Source organism: Thermobia domestica, chromosome 8 (genome assembly GCF_964235325.1).
Source record: "Thermobia domestica chromosome 8, izTheDome1.hap1.1, whole genome shotgun sequence".
In the NCBI taxonomy this organism is placed as follows: Eukaryota; Metazoa; Arthropoda; class Insecta; order Zygentoma; family Lepismatidae; genus Thermobia; species Thermobia domestica.
In genome coordinates, this window is record NC_137461.1 from 62856480 (window position 1) to 62870358 (window position 13879).

Below are 13879 nucleotides of genomic sequence, written 5' to 3' on the forward strand. Positions count from 1 at the left end.
ACTTTACTAGTAGGAAAGCACTTGACGTCGAGCCTTGTATAATGAACTATAATGAAGTAATTAGTGTATACTACTATTTTTTGGCAGTTAGGAACATCGCTAATAAATAAATTTATTAAAAAGGAAAACTACTCTATGTGTATAATTTACATTATATTTTTTCTTTCGTACCCCCCTAATCCACAAGGTTTTGTGACTTGTATAACTACTTTCAGTAAACTTTAACGTAGTACCGATTCCAAGAGTATATAATAAAATATTTTGTCTTTAACTTATTAGGGATTTTACAAAATGAACATGATATTTTTCTTCCTGCAATTGGGTAATTAATATAGACCTAGATATAATGAATATGTTGTACATCCCAACCAAAAGTTTCTTCGGACTATATACAGTATATTGAATTTTCATGTATAACTTCCCAAGAAATTTTGAGATCGATCGTTGTGTTAATATATTTGATACATATTCTTCTATATGCTTTGTTTCGACTCGAAAGTGAACCTTTGAATTTTGTCTTCCTCTTTCAGTCTGCATGTTCTGCCACAAGAAGACAAAAAGAGTTGGAATTGGAAGTATTAACAGGAGGTGTCCGCGGATGGGAAGGCGAAGATCTTTCAACTTTAGGAGAGATCATCCACATGGGTTCTGTGGCAGTGGGTGCAGACCATCGAGATCGTTACTTCGTACTGTTTCCATCAACGCTTCTCATTTTAAGTGTCAGCCAACGTATGAGTGCTTTCATATATGAGGTGTGTGTGTTCTTGAATTAGCGGATATTTGTATCTTGAGAAATAGTATATTCTTTCCAGTTAGTAAAGTAGCAATCTGCAGTTAAGAGGAATACTTATAGGGTTGATATGGATGAAAACTATAATCCTTGCAAATTACGTGGTACTGATGAAGACGAAGAATCAACTATTGAACTTGAATGAAAGGACTGTGCTCTTACAGGTAAAACGATGGCTAACTGTAATACTGAATTCTTCGAACTGTGATATTAAAAGTGCGATATTAATTTCAACCTACTGTTAAATGTAGATCTGCACTTCAACATTTGCACTAAACTTCTCTATTTGTAAACAAACAAGGAAGTAACTTCAAGGAATTCGAGTTTTCATCCATATCAACAGTATATTGTTAATTCAGGACATAAAAGGTAACATTACGTAGGATTTTGCAGCTAGAGTTTACTCCTCCATGAGTCCCTTCGTGGCTAAGCGGTTAGCGTACGCGCCTTTAATGTGGGAGGCCTGGGTTCGATACCCGGAGGGAGCCATGTGATTCGGATTCCACGTTAACTGTAGGTCCACGTTTCATATTGTCTCGCTGCTGAAAGGGGCGTTAAACTCAAATCAACAACAAATTTACTCCTCCACTGAAGTTGACGGAGGTTTGCCGCTGAAACCATATGATCTGAAAATATTAGTAGCGCTTCATTTAATTTTTATTTATTTATTTGATAATAGATATAATATTATAGCTATCCACATAGTCAGCTTGATTATTATTTTTAATTACAATATCTCTGTGAATACTGTCTCAGCTTGTCATCATGTACTTCTTTCTCTACATTTATTTAAAAAAAAAAAAAAAAAACAATTTTCTTATTGGCACCAGTCGATTGGAAACGACCAACAGCAGTAAACAATAGGTAGTCCTTTTATTCTAAGCGATCCCTATATTGAACTATGGTTCACATCTTATGTAAGCTTGGAGCTTTTAAAAAATAAATAAATAAACTGCAAATAAGAAGAGAGCACGGTGGCTCAGTGGTAGAGCGCTCACCTCTGGTACGAGAGGTCCCTAGTTCGTTTCCAGGCCATGTAAGTTTGTAGTAAAACCTCGTGTTCATGGGTTTTCTTGATTTTCTCCCGTTTCCTTCCACATTCTCATTCCACCAGTTCCTTTCATTATTATTCACTTTTGTTAATCATTCGTTTCCTGTAGTCTACATGGCACAAACGTGGAACGTAAAGCTGAAGATTTTTTTTTTCAGTTAAGAAAAAAAATATATAATAATAGTAGGATTAAAGTACATGTAATTGTGCATTCTGTATTTTATTATTTTTGGTTTCTTCATTTCCTAAAATTATGCTTCCATTGTATTTTCAGGGAAAATTGCCCCTTTCAGGAATTAATGTAAATAAGTTAGATGATTCTGATGTATACAAAAATGCCTTTGAAATAATAGGTAAGTGGTTTTATGCTGATAAAAATATTTTCAGATACCTTAATTATAGGGAGTGAGATTAGGCCATACTGGAGAATGGAAGATAAGCAAGCTCACATGAATAATTACTTCTTATTATTTCTTCTAAGCATAAGCCACTGTAGACCAATAAGAAATTCAAATTTCGCCCAATAGATGTCAGCTACTAGGGGATATTTGCTACTGTCTAACGGCGCGATGTGTAACTTCTACCTTTGTTTCAATAATGGAAAATCGGATATGGATAACTACCATTGAAGTTACTGTTCTCCATGAATATGTTAACGGATTGGTTTTATTTGCGAACTCGATTGAGATAATTGTTCTAGCTATCTGTTGCAAAAAATAGAATACAAAAATTTGTTTCCGTTCAAGAGTGATCGTGTGGAGTAACGGACGGACATATTTACATCTCAATTTTGTAAGTCCCTTTTGCGATCCTAATGCGTAAACTTGAAAAACACTTAATGAAGTTAAAAACTTTATTGTTGTCTGTTGATAGCTTGCATTGTATTTGCTTTAAGATGCAAGAAGGAATTGTTGATGTGAGCTTGATATTCTTCCAGGACGGACGAAGGAGATCGGTCATTCTTCAAATATTGCTATGGATATGAATGTAGTTATGGTCGAATATTCAAGTAAGGTGTGAATTAGTTGAATATATGTTCCATACGGTCTGTATAAAATCACGTATGTACACACTGTTTGTAAAAATTGTAGTTCAAAGAAAGAACTTAAGTGCAATAAATCTTACACCATAGGTGTAATGAAACAACTTCAAAGCTGAAAAACACCTGCAACCGTGATTAAGTATAGTATAAAGTTCCCACGTGCTACAATCAAAGCCTGTGTGCATCGTAGCATAAAATTAAACAGGCGTTGAATTAAGACAATCCACACAACATCGACACTGTATGCTGGAGGATGTACAAAGTGCCAACGAACAATATTCCACATATGTTCATTGGACAACAGCCATGCGACCACGGAGCAGCGGTATCAATCGTATCTTGAATGTGTAGATATTCCGAGATATGGGGATTGATCCGTCCGGGTCAATATCACGTGTTGTACTCAGAGGTGCCCTACATCATACCTTAGTGCACGTTGGCAAATTGCAGTCATCACGATGGCATCTATTACATATGCGCCCCTTCATTTTAGGACGAATTGAAGCTGAAATCGTTCGAAAGCACGACCGTCTACCGCTCAACACGCCAATGACGGTGTTTATGTGCCTATTGTGGGCTGACTAGTTGTTATTTTGGGTCAGTGGAAGCCGACGCAAAGATGTGTATGCCGCCCGTTGATGGATCCAGACAAGTCCATGCTCTTGTAACCGTGTTCCATCGTAACCGTAATCAAATCTGAGCTCAAAGGATGACGCCTAAATCTTGATTTTCTCGAAATATTCTTTCAGGATTTGTCGGATAGTTTTGCAGTTGGTATGCACCCTCAATCATGCGAGTGGTCATGTAACGATCTGACTACAACAGGCCGCGAACACACTCTGCATCTTCCTCTAAACAACTTGTTTACGGACATTCACTTCCAGAATTGTCAGAAACGTCTTCACGACCATCACAAAATCTGGCGTACCGTTTAAACATACGACCATGAGAAGTTCTGGTCATCTCGTAAGTCTCTATTGTTGATTTTCCTTACTTACGGCAAAACTTATTATTCGCCTTTTGTTCCATGTAAGACTCCATGACAATAGGAACCACGATATCATTGATGACCGATGTTTATGATTCATGCGCTCTCTCCAAAATCTTTTCACATATCCTGCAGAAGAAGCATATCAATAGGAATAATCTCACATGATAAACAGTTTTATCATTAACAGTTTCAGAGTACCAGAATTAATTCTTCAACTTTATTGGGAGTGGAGACTGGGATGGTATGTGTAAGAAAGTTGGGAGTAGAGGATTTAATGTATGTCATTATGTTTTGACTATATATTGAGTGTGACGAAATTATCATTTTTCTTCTGCTTATAAACATTTCGATGAAATCCGCCTTTCAACATGTAGAATATATGAAATGAAATGATTTTTTTTTTTTTTTTTTTTTTTTAGCTCAACGTCCCACAGCTGTCCCCTTTAGGCTAAAGGGGACGGATGATTAATGAAAATAAATGCTTGTAAATGATTTTTTTTGTGTTTTCCCACCAGGAATGGAACCCGGGACCACGTGCCCCAAAGGCACATGCACTAGCCACTAGACCAGCCGGAAGGGCTAGATTATAATAGGGATGAAGAGGCAGCAGTAGTTATATTGCAGTCAACTGTTAAAAAATTGAATTACGGTATCAACTGAAACCATTATGAAATTTGAAAAAGCTAGAAAAGAAAGATCAATTTCCACCCTGCTTTCTCTCCAAGAATGAGTGACCCATTCAACGTATTTTTGGAGTTTTCAGACAAACCATACAATATAATTGAATCATACTCTTAGGTTCTGGAACTGTCGCGATTCAAGGTCTTCTTGTTTAACAGGTCAGAAAACAAAACAATCAAAAAATGAAACAAAAAATAAAAATATTTCTTGTTTCCGACCATGAATCGACAATACAATAATTATTATATTTATTCTCGATCACACAATAATTAGTTACGGACAATAATTAATAATCTGTTATTTTGATTTTGTCAGTAGATTTATATTTTAGAAACTTGAACTATTGAAAGATTATTGTGTCTTCTATACAGAATACTTTTATTATATATTAACATAATTTACATATATCTCTTTTCATTATATAAAATTTGAATAAAAATAAAAATAAACTAAACAAAAATAAAAAAATAAAGAGCAGGTGCCCGTAGTATTGAATATGGTTCCGTTTCCCCACCCCTTGAGTTTTTTTTTTTTTCAAAATTCATTCAACTATATGAAATGTGGGTATTATTTTTATGAATAATAATAATTATAATAAGATATATGAAATTTCTTGAGTCCATTGTCAGGCATTCAAAAGAAATGTTATACAATGACTAGCAAAATGTAATTGAAAACTTACTTAAAATATTTATCTGACACTCTTGCTCTGTCAAAACTTGGTGGCAACCATTCTCTAAGACCGCTCGTGGCTAGACTGTGGAGGACATCCATTAGAATGTTTCGCCATTCTATTACAGAATCACAGACAGGTGGGCATTGAAAGTTGAATGTCTCTCGAGATCTCACCGGCTGATTCAGTCTCTCTCAATCATTTTTTCCCTCTTTTTTTAATGAGATTGAGGTCATGGAGCTTTGCGCTTATCAGTTGAAGGTTGAACATGGTTCTCATAACACATCCCATAGTAGTAGAAGTAACATGACACCTGGCATTGTCATCCTGAACACAGCCACTCATTCAGTATAAGCATCACAATGTTGGCAGGATTTCACTGGGAAGCTGCCAGGAACTAATTGCAGTAGCCCCACACCGTTCAACGAGTAGCGCCTCTAAAACATTTCGAAACCGCCACCGAATTTCCTAGTGCGCTCAGGAAATGTTGTTTCTCGGCTATCATACTTATACACAGTAATCGGACCGAAACAATATGAACTTGGACTCATCACTTCACAGAAGCGATTTATACTGCTTCAGTGACCATTGCTGTCGTCCAAACACCACTTGAGCTTCCAAACTCTAGTGATCTTCGTGATATGGAGCTGGCGAATAGCAGTCTGTCTACATATCCGAGGTGAGGGGGCGCGGTGGCTCAGTGGTAGAGCGTTCACCTCCGGTGCTTGGGATCCCTGGTTCGATCCCAGCTGGCGCCGTGTGGACTTTGTGGTGGACAAACACCGTGCTCGTGGGTTTTCTCGGGGTTCTCCCGTTTCCTCCCACTTTCTTCATTCCACCATTTCACTCATCAATCATCATCACCGTCTCCTTTAGCCTAACCGGCATAACCGTGGGACGTAAAACTTAAAGATTTCATTTTTACATATCCGAGGTGATGAGCCTCTTTTGGATTGTTCCGATAGAAACTGGTACCTTTGTCAAACCCTTGTCTGATAGTGGCAATTGGTTGTGTTCAGTTTTTCAAAATTATCGAAACAGTCTCTTGAGTCAAAATTTCTGGTCATCCTAGACGTTCGTTAATCCTATAATCATCATCTACTTTCACTTATGCATGACGAATGGCAGAGTTGATAGGGACCTGTTTCATGTAGCGGCTGTCGCCTTGCTGGACTAATCAGTGAGAGAAATCTCAGGATTACACCCTTATCAGAACGAGCTCAATGACCTCCTATCATGTGGGGCTCAGTTACTTACTAACAGATACTATAGTAATGTTGCCTCTTTCCCATTTCTTCGTATATTCTTTAAGCCTCAATGTGCCAAGTTTCGTGATTTTGTGCTCAAATACTTAAAAAAACAATCGTTATAATAGTCACGTTCTTCACTCCTCGTCCTTTCATAGGTTCCAGAATTTGTGCAAGTGAATAAGAGATTCGTTCTGTATATTTTCAAAAGCTCCCATCTACTAAATTTCGTTCTAATTTACAACGATTGAGGAGACACTCGTAATAACAGTTAAAATGCCCACCGAAATTCTTGTAATTCCTGAATTAATGAAGTGAGTGAGATCTTTGTATTCTATTTATAAGGAAGCTTCTATTGACAGATGTCCAACGGTGTAGAAGAAACATATAACATTAGTTAAATGTTCGTATTATGTTTATGAGGAAGCCTTCATTCACCAAAATGTCATTCCTTTGTGTCCAACGTTTTACAAGAAACGTGTATCATTAGTTTAATTAAATTTCATCTCTTTGGAGTGTAATATTCAAACTTGGTCAAGGTAAATGTGAACATGTCCACAGTATATCAAGGGCCAAGTTTGATGTCCGTAAAAAACAAACCACATGGCGTGATAGTCCTTTGTGGACTTGAGCCGTTTCAATGCCAGTTTGATCTCCGTACATTCATTAAAAAGAAAGAAAAAGAAGGTTTTTCTCCCTTCGTCCGCCATGTTAATTCATGCAAGTGAATGGTATTATCGTATTCTCTGAAGTAACATGATTCATGTATTAAATCTGGTGCTATTATGTTCTCGAACAACACGTCATTAGTTTTCCTGACACATTGCTCTACATTTGACGCAATCGAGAAGTTATGGAGTCAAAGTTTGGTAATAGGTAACCTATAGTAATTCTGTGATTCCAATGAAGATACTGGTAAATATTGTATTGAAACTATTCCACTATTTGTTCAACAATTGATGTTGAATTTTACACATTAAACTTCTTTATATTAATGTAGATTAGTGTTTTAGGAATATTGTTGATAAAGGTTTGCTTTAATATATTTCAGGTCCAATGATTGAACGAATTGTTGCTGTTTGCCAAACTCGAGAGGATCAGCAGCGATGGGTGGAGTTGGTGAAGCAGCAGATCCGGGCTTTAAAGAAGTCTTCCGTGTTACCCAGCAAGCCCCAGCCTCTTCCCCCACCTCACGTAAGTCACCTCCCTCCTTATGAGGATCTTACCGCGTACATTGCCGATCTCCTAAACCGAAAAATCATCACGCGGCAGTTGTTAAAACAACTTCTATATAGACCTCATAGAGAGGATGTTAATGTGCTGGGAGTGGAAATCAGACGAAAGCATAAAGTTGAATGTGTTATTTTCCCGTCCAAAGTGAGCATGAACAAATTCACATCAACCCATGTTTGGGTGAAGGAAAGTATTGTAGAGTTACAAACTGATAGTGATTCTACGTATACGAATAACAGTTCATCAGAATCTATAGGTGGAAGGACAGCGAGTGGTTGTGCTAGTACAAATAGTAGTTCTGTAGGATCGATAACTGGTAAGACAGCTTGGAAGTTTAACTTACGCAGACAAGAAGCCATTGATCATGATAGTGATAGAGATGTAGCGGAGGCTGGTGATAATCCGTATGGATATATACGCTATTATGATCCTCAAACTTGCGGTAGTGAAGCAAGTAATGACGATTTCGCCGAGGATAGAAAAGTTAGTGTTTCCGAAATTGGAAGCGAAGTAGGTGTACAGTGCACTGAAGAAGATATTGACACAGCTATTCAAGAAATATCCGATGAATGCGCGATGGAAGAAGTGAAAGAGGAAAGCAACAGGAATGTAGTATTATTGGGTAATTCCTGTAGCACAGAGTCAGAAGAATCAAAAAGTGAAGAGGTGGTCAAAGCCTCAGCCTATAGGGCTCGAGAAAACTTACTGAATTTGGGTACAAGTTCAGAAGAAGATGGAACTGGAATATATCTTAAATCCAGTCCGATAGTTGACGAGGGTCTTGGAGGTAGACATAGTTTACCAACTTCAATTCTTCAAAAATCGTTCCGTCTACAGCCTTCTGCTTTAGTTTTGCCTCAGCATCAATCATCAAGAAGTGAGAAAGACATTTATACTTCTTGTCAAAGGGTGTATGTAGACCCAAATCCTTTATCTCAATCGATGCCCATGTTGCCACATTCTTACTCTTCGGATAGCATTCCTACAACCCATTCTTCCGTTTTAGACCTGCCTATTAATGTAATGCCTGTGCCGTCCGAAGTTTTAACAAATTTACTTCAAGATTTATCAGAAGAAAGTGACTGTCAGCAAACGACAATTTTAGAATTTCTTCCTCACCAAGAAAGTGTGTCAAGCGACAGAAGTGGCGAGAGTGTTATTGTAAAATCGAGAATGGTCAGAAGTTTATCTTCAGCAAGTGAAGTTACTAAGTGTAGTGATAGTGAAAGAGCTGTAGCAAGCTTTGGTTCGCAGCTTATGATTTGTCCTATAGATGTATCGCCCGAATGCGAATTATCTGATAAATCGAATAATACATCACATTCCAATATAAGTTTGTATAACCCGACTTCAGATAATGTTTGTCACGTTATGAAAGAAAACGTATCAAATGAATCTCATAGTTACCATTACGTAAGAATTATTCAAAATGTTCAGCCTACATATAAGTATTGTCATTGTGAAATTCCAAGCCAGCGGTCTTCAGATTCGGGATTAGCTGACGTATCACATTACTCTTGTAACTGTCCTCTTGTTTCGAAGACGTCAAGTTTTCGTCCAGAAACTGGTATAGATCTTGCGCAGTCCGATGCGTGGAATGCTCCGTGTGCGCGGACACCTTCACCTCTTTCATTTAGTATACCATCCCCTTGTTTACCTGGTGAAAATAGTTTGCTTTCCCATCCATCGCCACCTGGTGGAAACGACGACTTGGATAATACAAGTGGAGAACTTCATTGTTTATGTGATTCAGCATTCGGACCAACTCCACGGACATCAGCCCAACCATCCCTTACTTCCGAGCATCGTCAGGCTGGCTCAGCAGAATCTGTACTGCCGTCAGTTACTTCCTCCTGTCTTGATCTTTCTCCTATTATTCACTCAAGAGACAATAGTGATGATTTACAGAATATTTCAGATTATGCAGGAATTTACCGATCTGGAATGTATGCTCATTGGTGGCTGAAGGCCAAAATTCCCATTTCGGGACTTGGAATTGAAAGATCAGCTGAATCAAGGAGAGTTCCTCACGATGGCAGTAGAAACGCTCATTTGGACTCCAGCACTTCTGCAGTCAAATCTGTTCCAGAAACAGGCAAGGTTTCCTTGTTTGGTTCTTCCAAGGCATTTCAGTATTCCACAGTTTCTTTATCATTTAAATTTGCATATGATTTACAAAGATATAAAATATCTATATACGAATAATTTGCATTTTGTACTGTATTTTTACATCAAATCGTGTTTCTGCATTAACATTTGTAAAGCCTGTGCCACACAGAATTCCAGCGGCTTAATGAGATGATGATTGTTTCATTTTTATCATATTGATTGCAAGTCAAATCTGTTAATCTAATTTATTTTCCATTATAAGGGAAGAAAGATTACTCATATAATTATTTTAAATTAACCGTTGTATCTAAATATCCAGCTTATTGGACAGTGTCCCACAAAACCTCTTGGTTTGACAACTTAAGATGTTGTTTATGACCTTTGGTACAAGATTTAGCTGAAGATCATAAATTACTCTCTATGTTTTACATCTAGCTCTTGCCAAGTGAAGGTAAGAGTAAAGTATTTTTTCTCAAAATAAAAATTCACGTATTTAAATCATAGCAGATGAAAAGGATTTTCGTTCTTAATCCGTGATTTCCTGAAATAGTTATCACAGTTCTTGTGTAGTATTAATCCTGAAATACACACACAATTTCTGCACCTTTAATATACACACACATGAGGTACTGGAGAACCCCACATACTTACTTCATATGATTATACCTAAATTTAGCAGAAATGTCTCTATTTCAATATTGATGTTTGAAAATAACTAAGATTGCTAGTAAAGCACAGCTGCTAACACTCGTTAAGTTCGCTGTATTTAAAAAAGAGAAGTATACATACTGAATATTGCATTCTGAATTGAATTTCGGTGGACTGAATGTTGACGCTATCATAAATTTCATTTAGGTCGTCAAAACTGAGCAGTCACTTACTTTACCAACAATATATGGCATTTCCAAAGTCACTAGTAGTTGTGTTCATGCGACACCTCAAGCTAATTGCATACCTTAAAACCAACAAAAGATTAAATTCAATGAAAGCACCACTCGGTCGGGGGAAAAAAAACTTTTTCAGGCAAGCTATCCTGAGTGAAGTTTTTGGATTTTCCTCATTCCACTCAGGCAAATGCCGGGATGGTACCTAACATACAGGTTCCAGGCCGCTTCCTTCCTTTCCCAATCATTTCCTCTTCCCCTTTCCTCAGATACTGTACCAGGTAATTGCCAAAGGACGTCATCCCTGATACATGACGGGCTAACATGGTCATAGATGCCACAAGCCCAAAAAGCTAATTCCTAATACTAATCCTAATCAATGAAAGCACATCAGAACACTAGTAGATAGTGACACCAACTAAGAATACGAAAAAGCTCATCACAACAGAACGTGCAGTGCGTCATTTGTTAGTAAACAAAAAATCTTGAAATGTTTTGAGTTTTACGTCCCACGGTTATTCCGGCTAGGCTAAAGGAGACGCTGATGATGGAGAAATGAATGAAATGGTGGAATGAAGAAGATGGGAGGAAATAGGAGAACCCCGAGGAAACCCACGCACACGGTGTTTGTCCACCACAAAGTTCACGTGGCGCGAGCTGGGATCGAACCAGGGACCCCATTCACCAGAGATGTTAGTAAACAAAGAATTAATGAGGTATTCCAGGATTAGTATTTAAATTGATAGCTAATTATATTTTATAGAACTTCTAATACTTTCCACAATTAAGAACTGTTCAGTTTAATATAAATAATAGAGTATTTAGGAAAAAAAAAATCATATTTGTATTATAATTTAATTTGCGGTTTATATTCCTTCCAAGAGAAGATATATATATATTTCGTTATAGTGAGTAAGAAACTGTGGAACTTGATTGCCTTGTTTGCTGCCCAGTAGTTGTTTGAAATCTGAGTGTGAACATCTGCATTAACTTTTTAATTGTTTGACTTAGTTGATTTGCACAATTCTTTTTGATCTTCTGACTTTTTTTTTTTTTTTTTTTTTTTTTTTTTTTTTTGCTTTGTTGTAGTGTAATGGAACGGAACTGATCTTCAGCATTCAAGATTCCATACAGTTTATTTCTTTTCTTGCCTTGCTCCATATTTCGAACAAAATTTTCATGTGAAATCTTAAGTAGAAAAAAAAAAAAAAAAAAAACACTCCAATGCAGTAATTGACTCACGACAATTTACGTATTTCTTTCTTACTTTTACATTTTCATTTTGTTTCTCTCTATATAATACACTTCCAATACTTTCCTAGTTAATCAGTTTTGCGCATCATGTGGTAATATTGGTAAATAACATGGTTTGTTCACTTTTATTATATGTGGTACAAGGGCAGTGAAGAATTAAAAATATATATATTCAAACATCCTTGCCTGTTTTTCTGTGACTAACATATACGTACATTTTTTAAAGTTTTTTTTTTTATCTAATACAAGACTTTTCAGATTAAATGTTTATGTGTGCAAATGCGTGAATTAAGTGTGAGAGTGAACTAACTTGTATATATATGAATTGGTAGTATATTGTTTATTGCCAATAAAAAGATAAATAAGATGAATAACGAAATGACTAGGAAAACACATTAAATCTTTAGAAGTTTTTTTCAAGACACGACACTTCGATAGCCCTGCTTGTACTATTAAGTGACTTATTTTGATGGTTAGGCTACAATAAGGATTTTAGAAAATATATGGCTGTATTTTGCTGCAGTTCTACACGAGGATAAGGGTACAGAGCTTTTGAAAGATAGATACCCACTTATACAGGGTGTTTCAGAACAACAACGACAACGTTTGGGAGATGATTCTTGACATCAGCATAAGACAAAACGTATAGATCAACCTGAGTGCACAAATGCTTCCTTCGTAGTTACAGGCTCCCGAAAACATGAAAAAAATTATTTATTTATTTAGTCTTATTTTACATGGCGAAGTTAAGGCTCCTGCCTTGTCTCCCACTTGACCATGCAATACAATAGTATCATAATTAGTAATACAATAATAATAATAAAATATATAAAACACTCCCAATCATACGTACACACACACACACACACACGCGCGCGCGCATCACATCACATGCACACATAGATTACTTAGATTACTTCAAATAACCACATAATATAATCACATACATTTAGCGAACAAAAGAAATAAAAAGGTAGGAAGTATAAAAAACATTTTTTTTTTTTTTTTTTCAGAAATTAGTAAGCCTCTGCTTAGTAGACTTATAGAGGATCTGCTCAACCGACTTCTTAAATAGGTTGATTGAGGTCCATAGCTTCAAAACTATGGAACCTACTGTAGTGGGGTCAAGACTTTACTTAGAAACTAATATGTGCGCTATCCAAAAAATATATATTTCAGAATCCTACGGTACTCATGCAACAATTTTTATAGAGGGAGTTTGGCTACGGGGATATAATTTGAAGTATTCATAAACTACCTTTATAAAAATTGTTTCGGAACTACCGGAGGATTCTGAAACATGTATTTTTGGATAGCGCACATACTAGTTCCTAAGTGAAGTCTTGACCCGATTACAGTAAGTCCCCATAGTTTTGGAGCTATGGACCTTTAAAGTTCATTTTTTCATGTTTTCGGCTGCCTATAACTCCGAAGGGGAAGCATTTGTGCACCCAGGTTGGTCTATACTTTTTGTATTATGTTCGTGTCAGGAATCACCTCCCAAACGTTGTTGGTGTTGTTTTGAAACATCTTATATATATAAAGTATTCGAAAATCAAATTATAACTTTGTACTTCAGATTGTTGAAATGTTATGTATGTATCTTGTTGTGTTAAATGTGTTCTCCTAGTTATTCTTCTCCGTCCTGTATTGAAAATCTTCCTTTCAGTAGGAATCTTTTTTTCTTTTTTCTTAAACGTACTGCATGAATTTATTTTGTGTGTGTGTGTATTGTAACTAACCCACGTTAATTCTGTTTTCATTCATTCATTTCTTTTTAATAATCCTTAAGCGAATTATGAAACATATAATCGTTTGATTTTATTTAATTGATTACAGATTTACGTCTCTTGTTAGCACGGAGGCTGTATGAGCAGGAATCTACTGTTCAAAATGGAATCCAAACTATTGCTCGATTGTTTAT

The 13879-nt window shown here is 36.5% G+C and overlaps 1 protein-coding gene across 3 annotated transcripts in view; it reads left to right on the forward strand.

Annotated features, from left to right (window-relative positions):
- RtGEF (Rho-type guanine nucleotide exchange factor) overlaps window positions 1-13879 on the forward strand; it is an 89540-nt gene that overhangs the window by 42400 nt on the left and 33261 nt on the right. For all 3 annotated transcript variants that reach the window (XM_081768546.1, XM_081768544.1, XM_081768545.1), the window contains exons 7-9: window positions 531-752; window positions 2116-2194; window positions 7527-7669. In XM_081768546.1, coding sequence (XP_081624672.1) covers window positions 531-752; window positions 2116-2194; window positions 7527-7669 — 444 coding nt within the window. The remainder of the gene's footprint in view (window positions 1-530; window positions 753-2115; window positions 2195-7526; window positions 7670-13879) is intronic.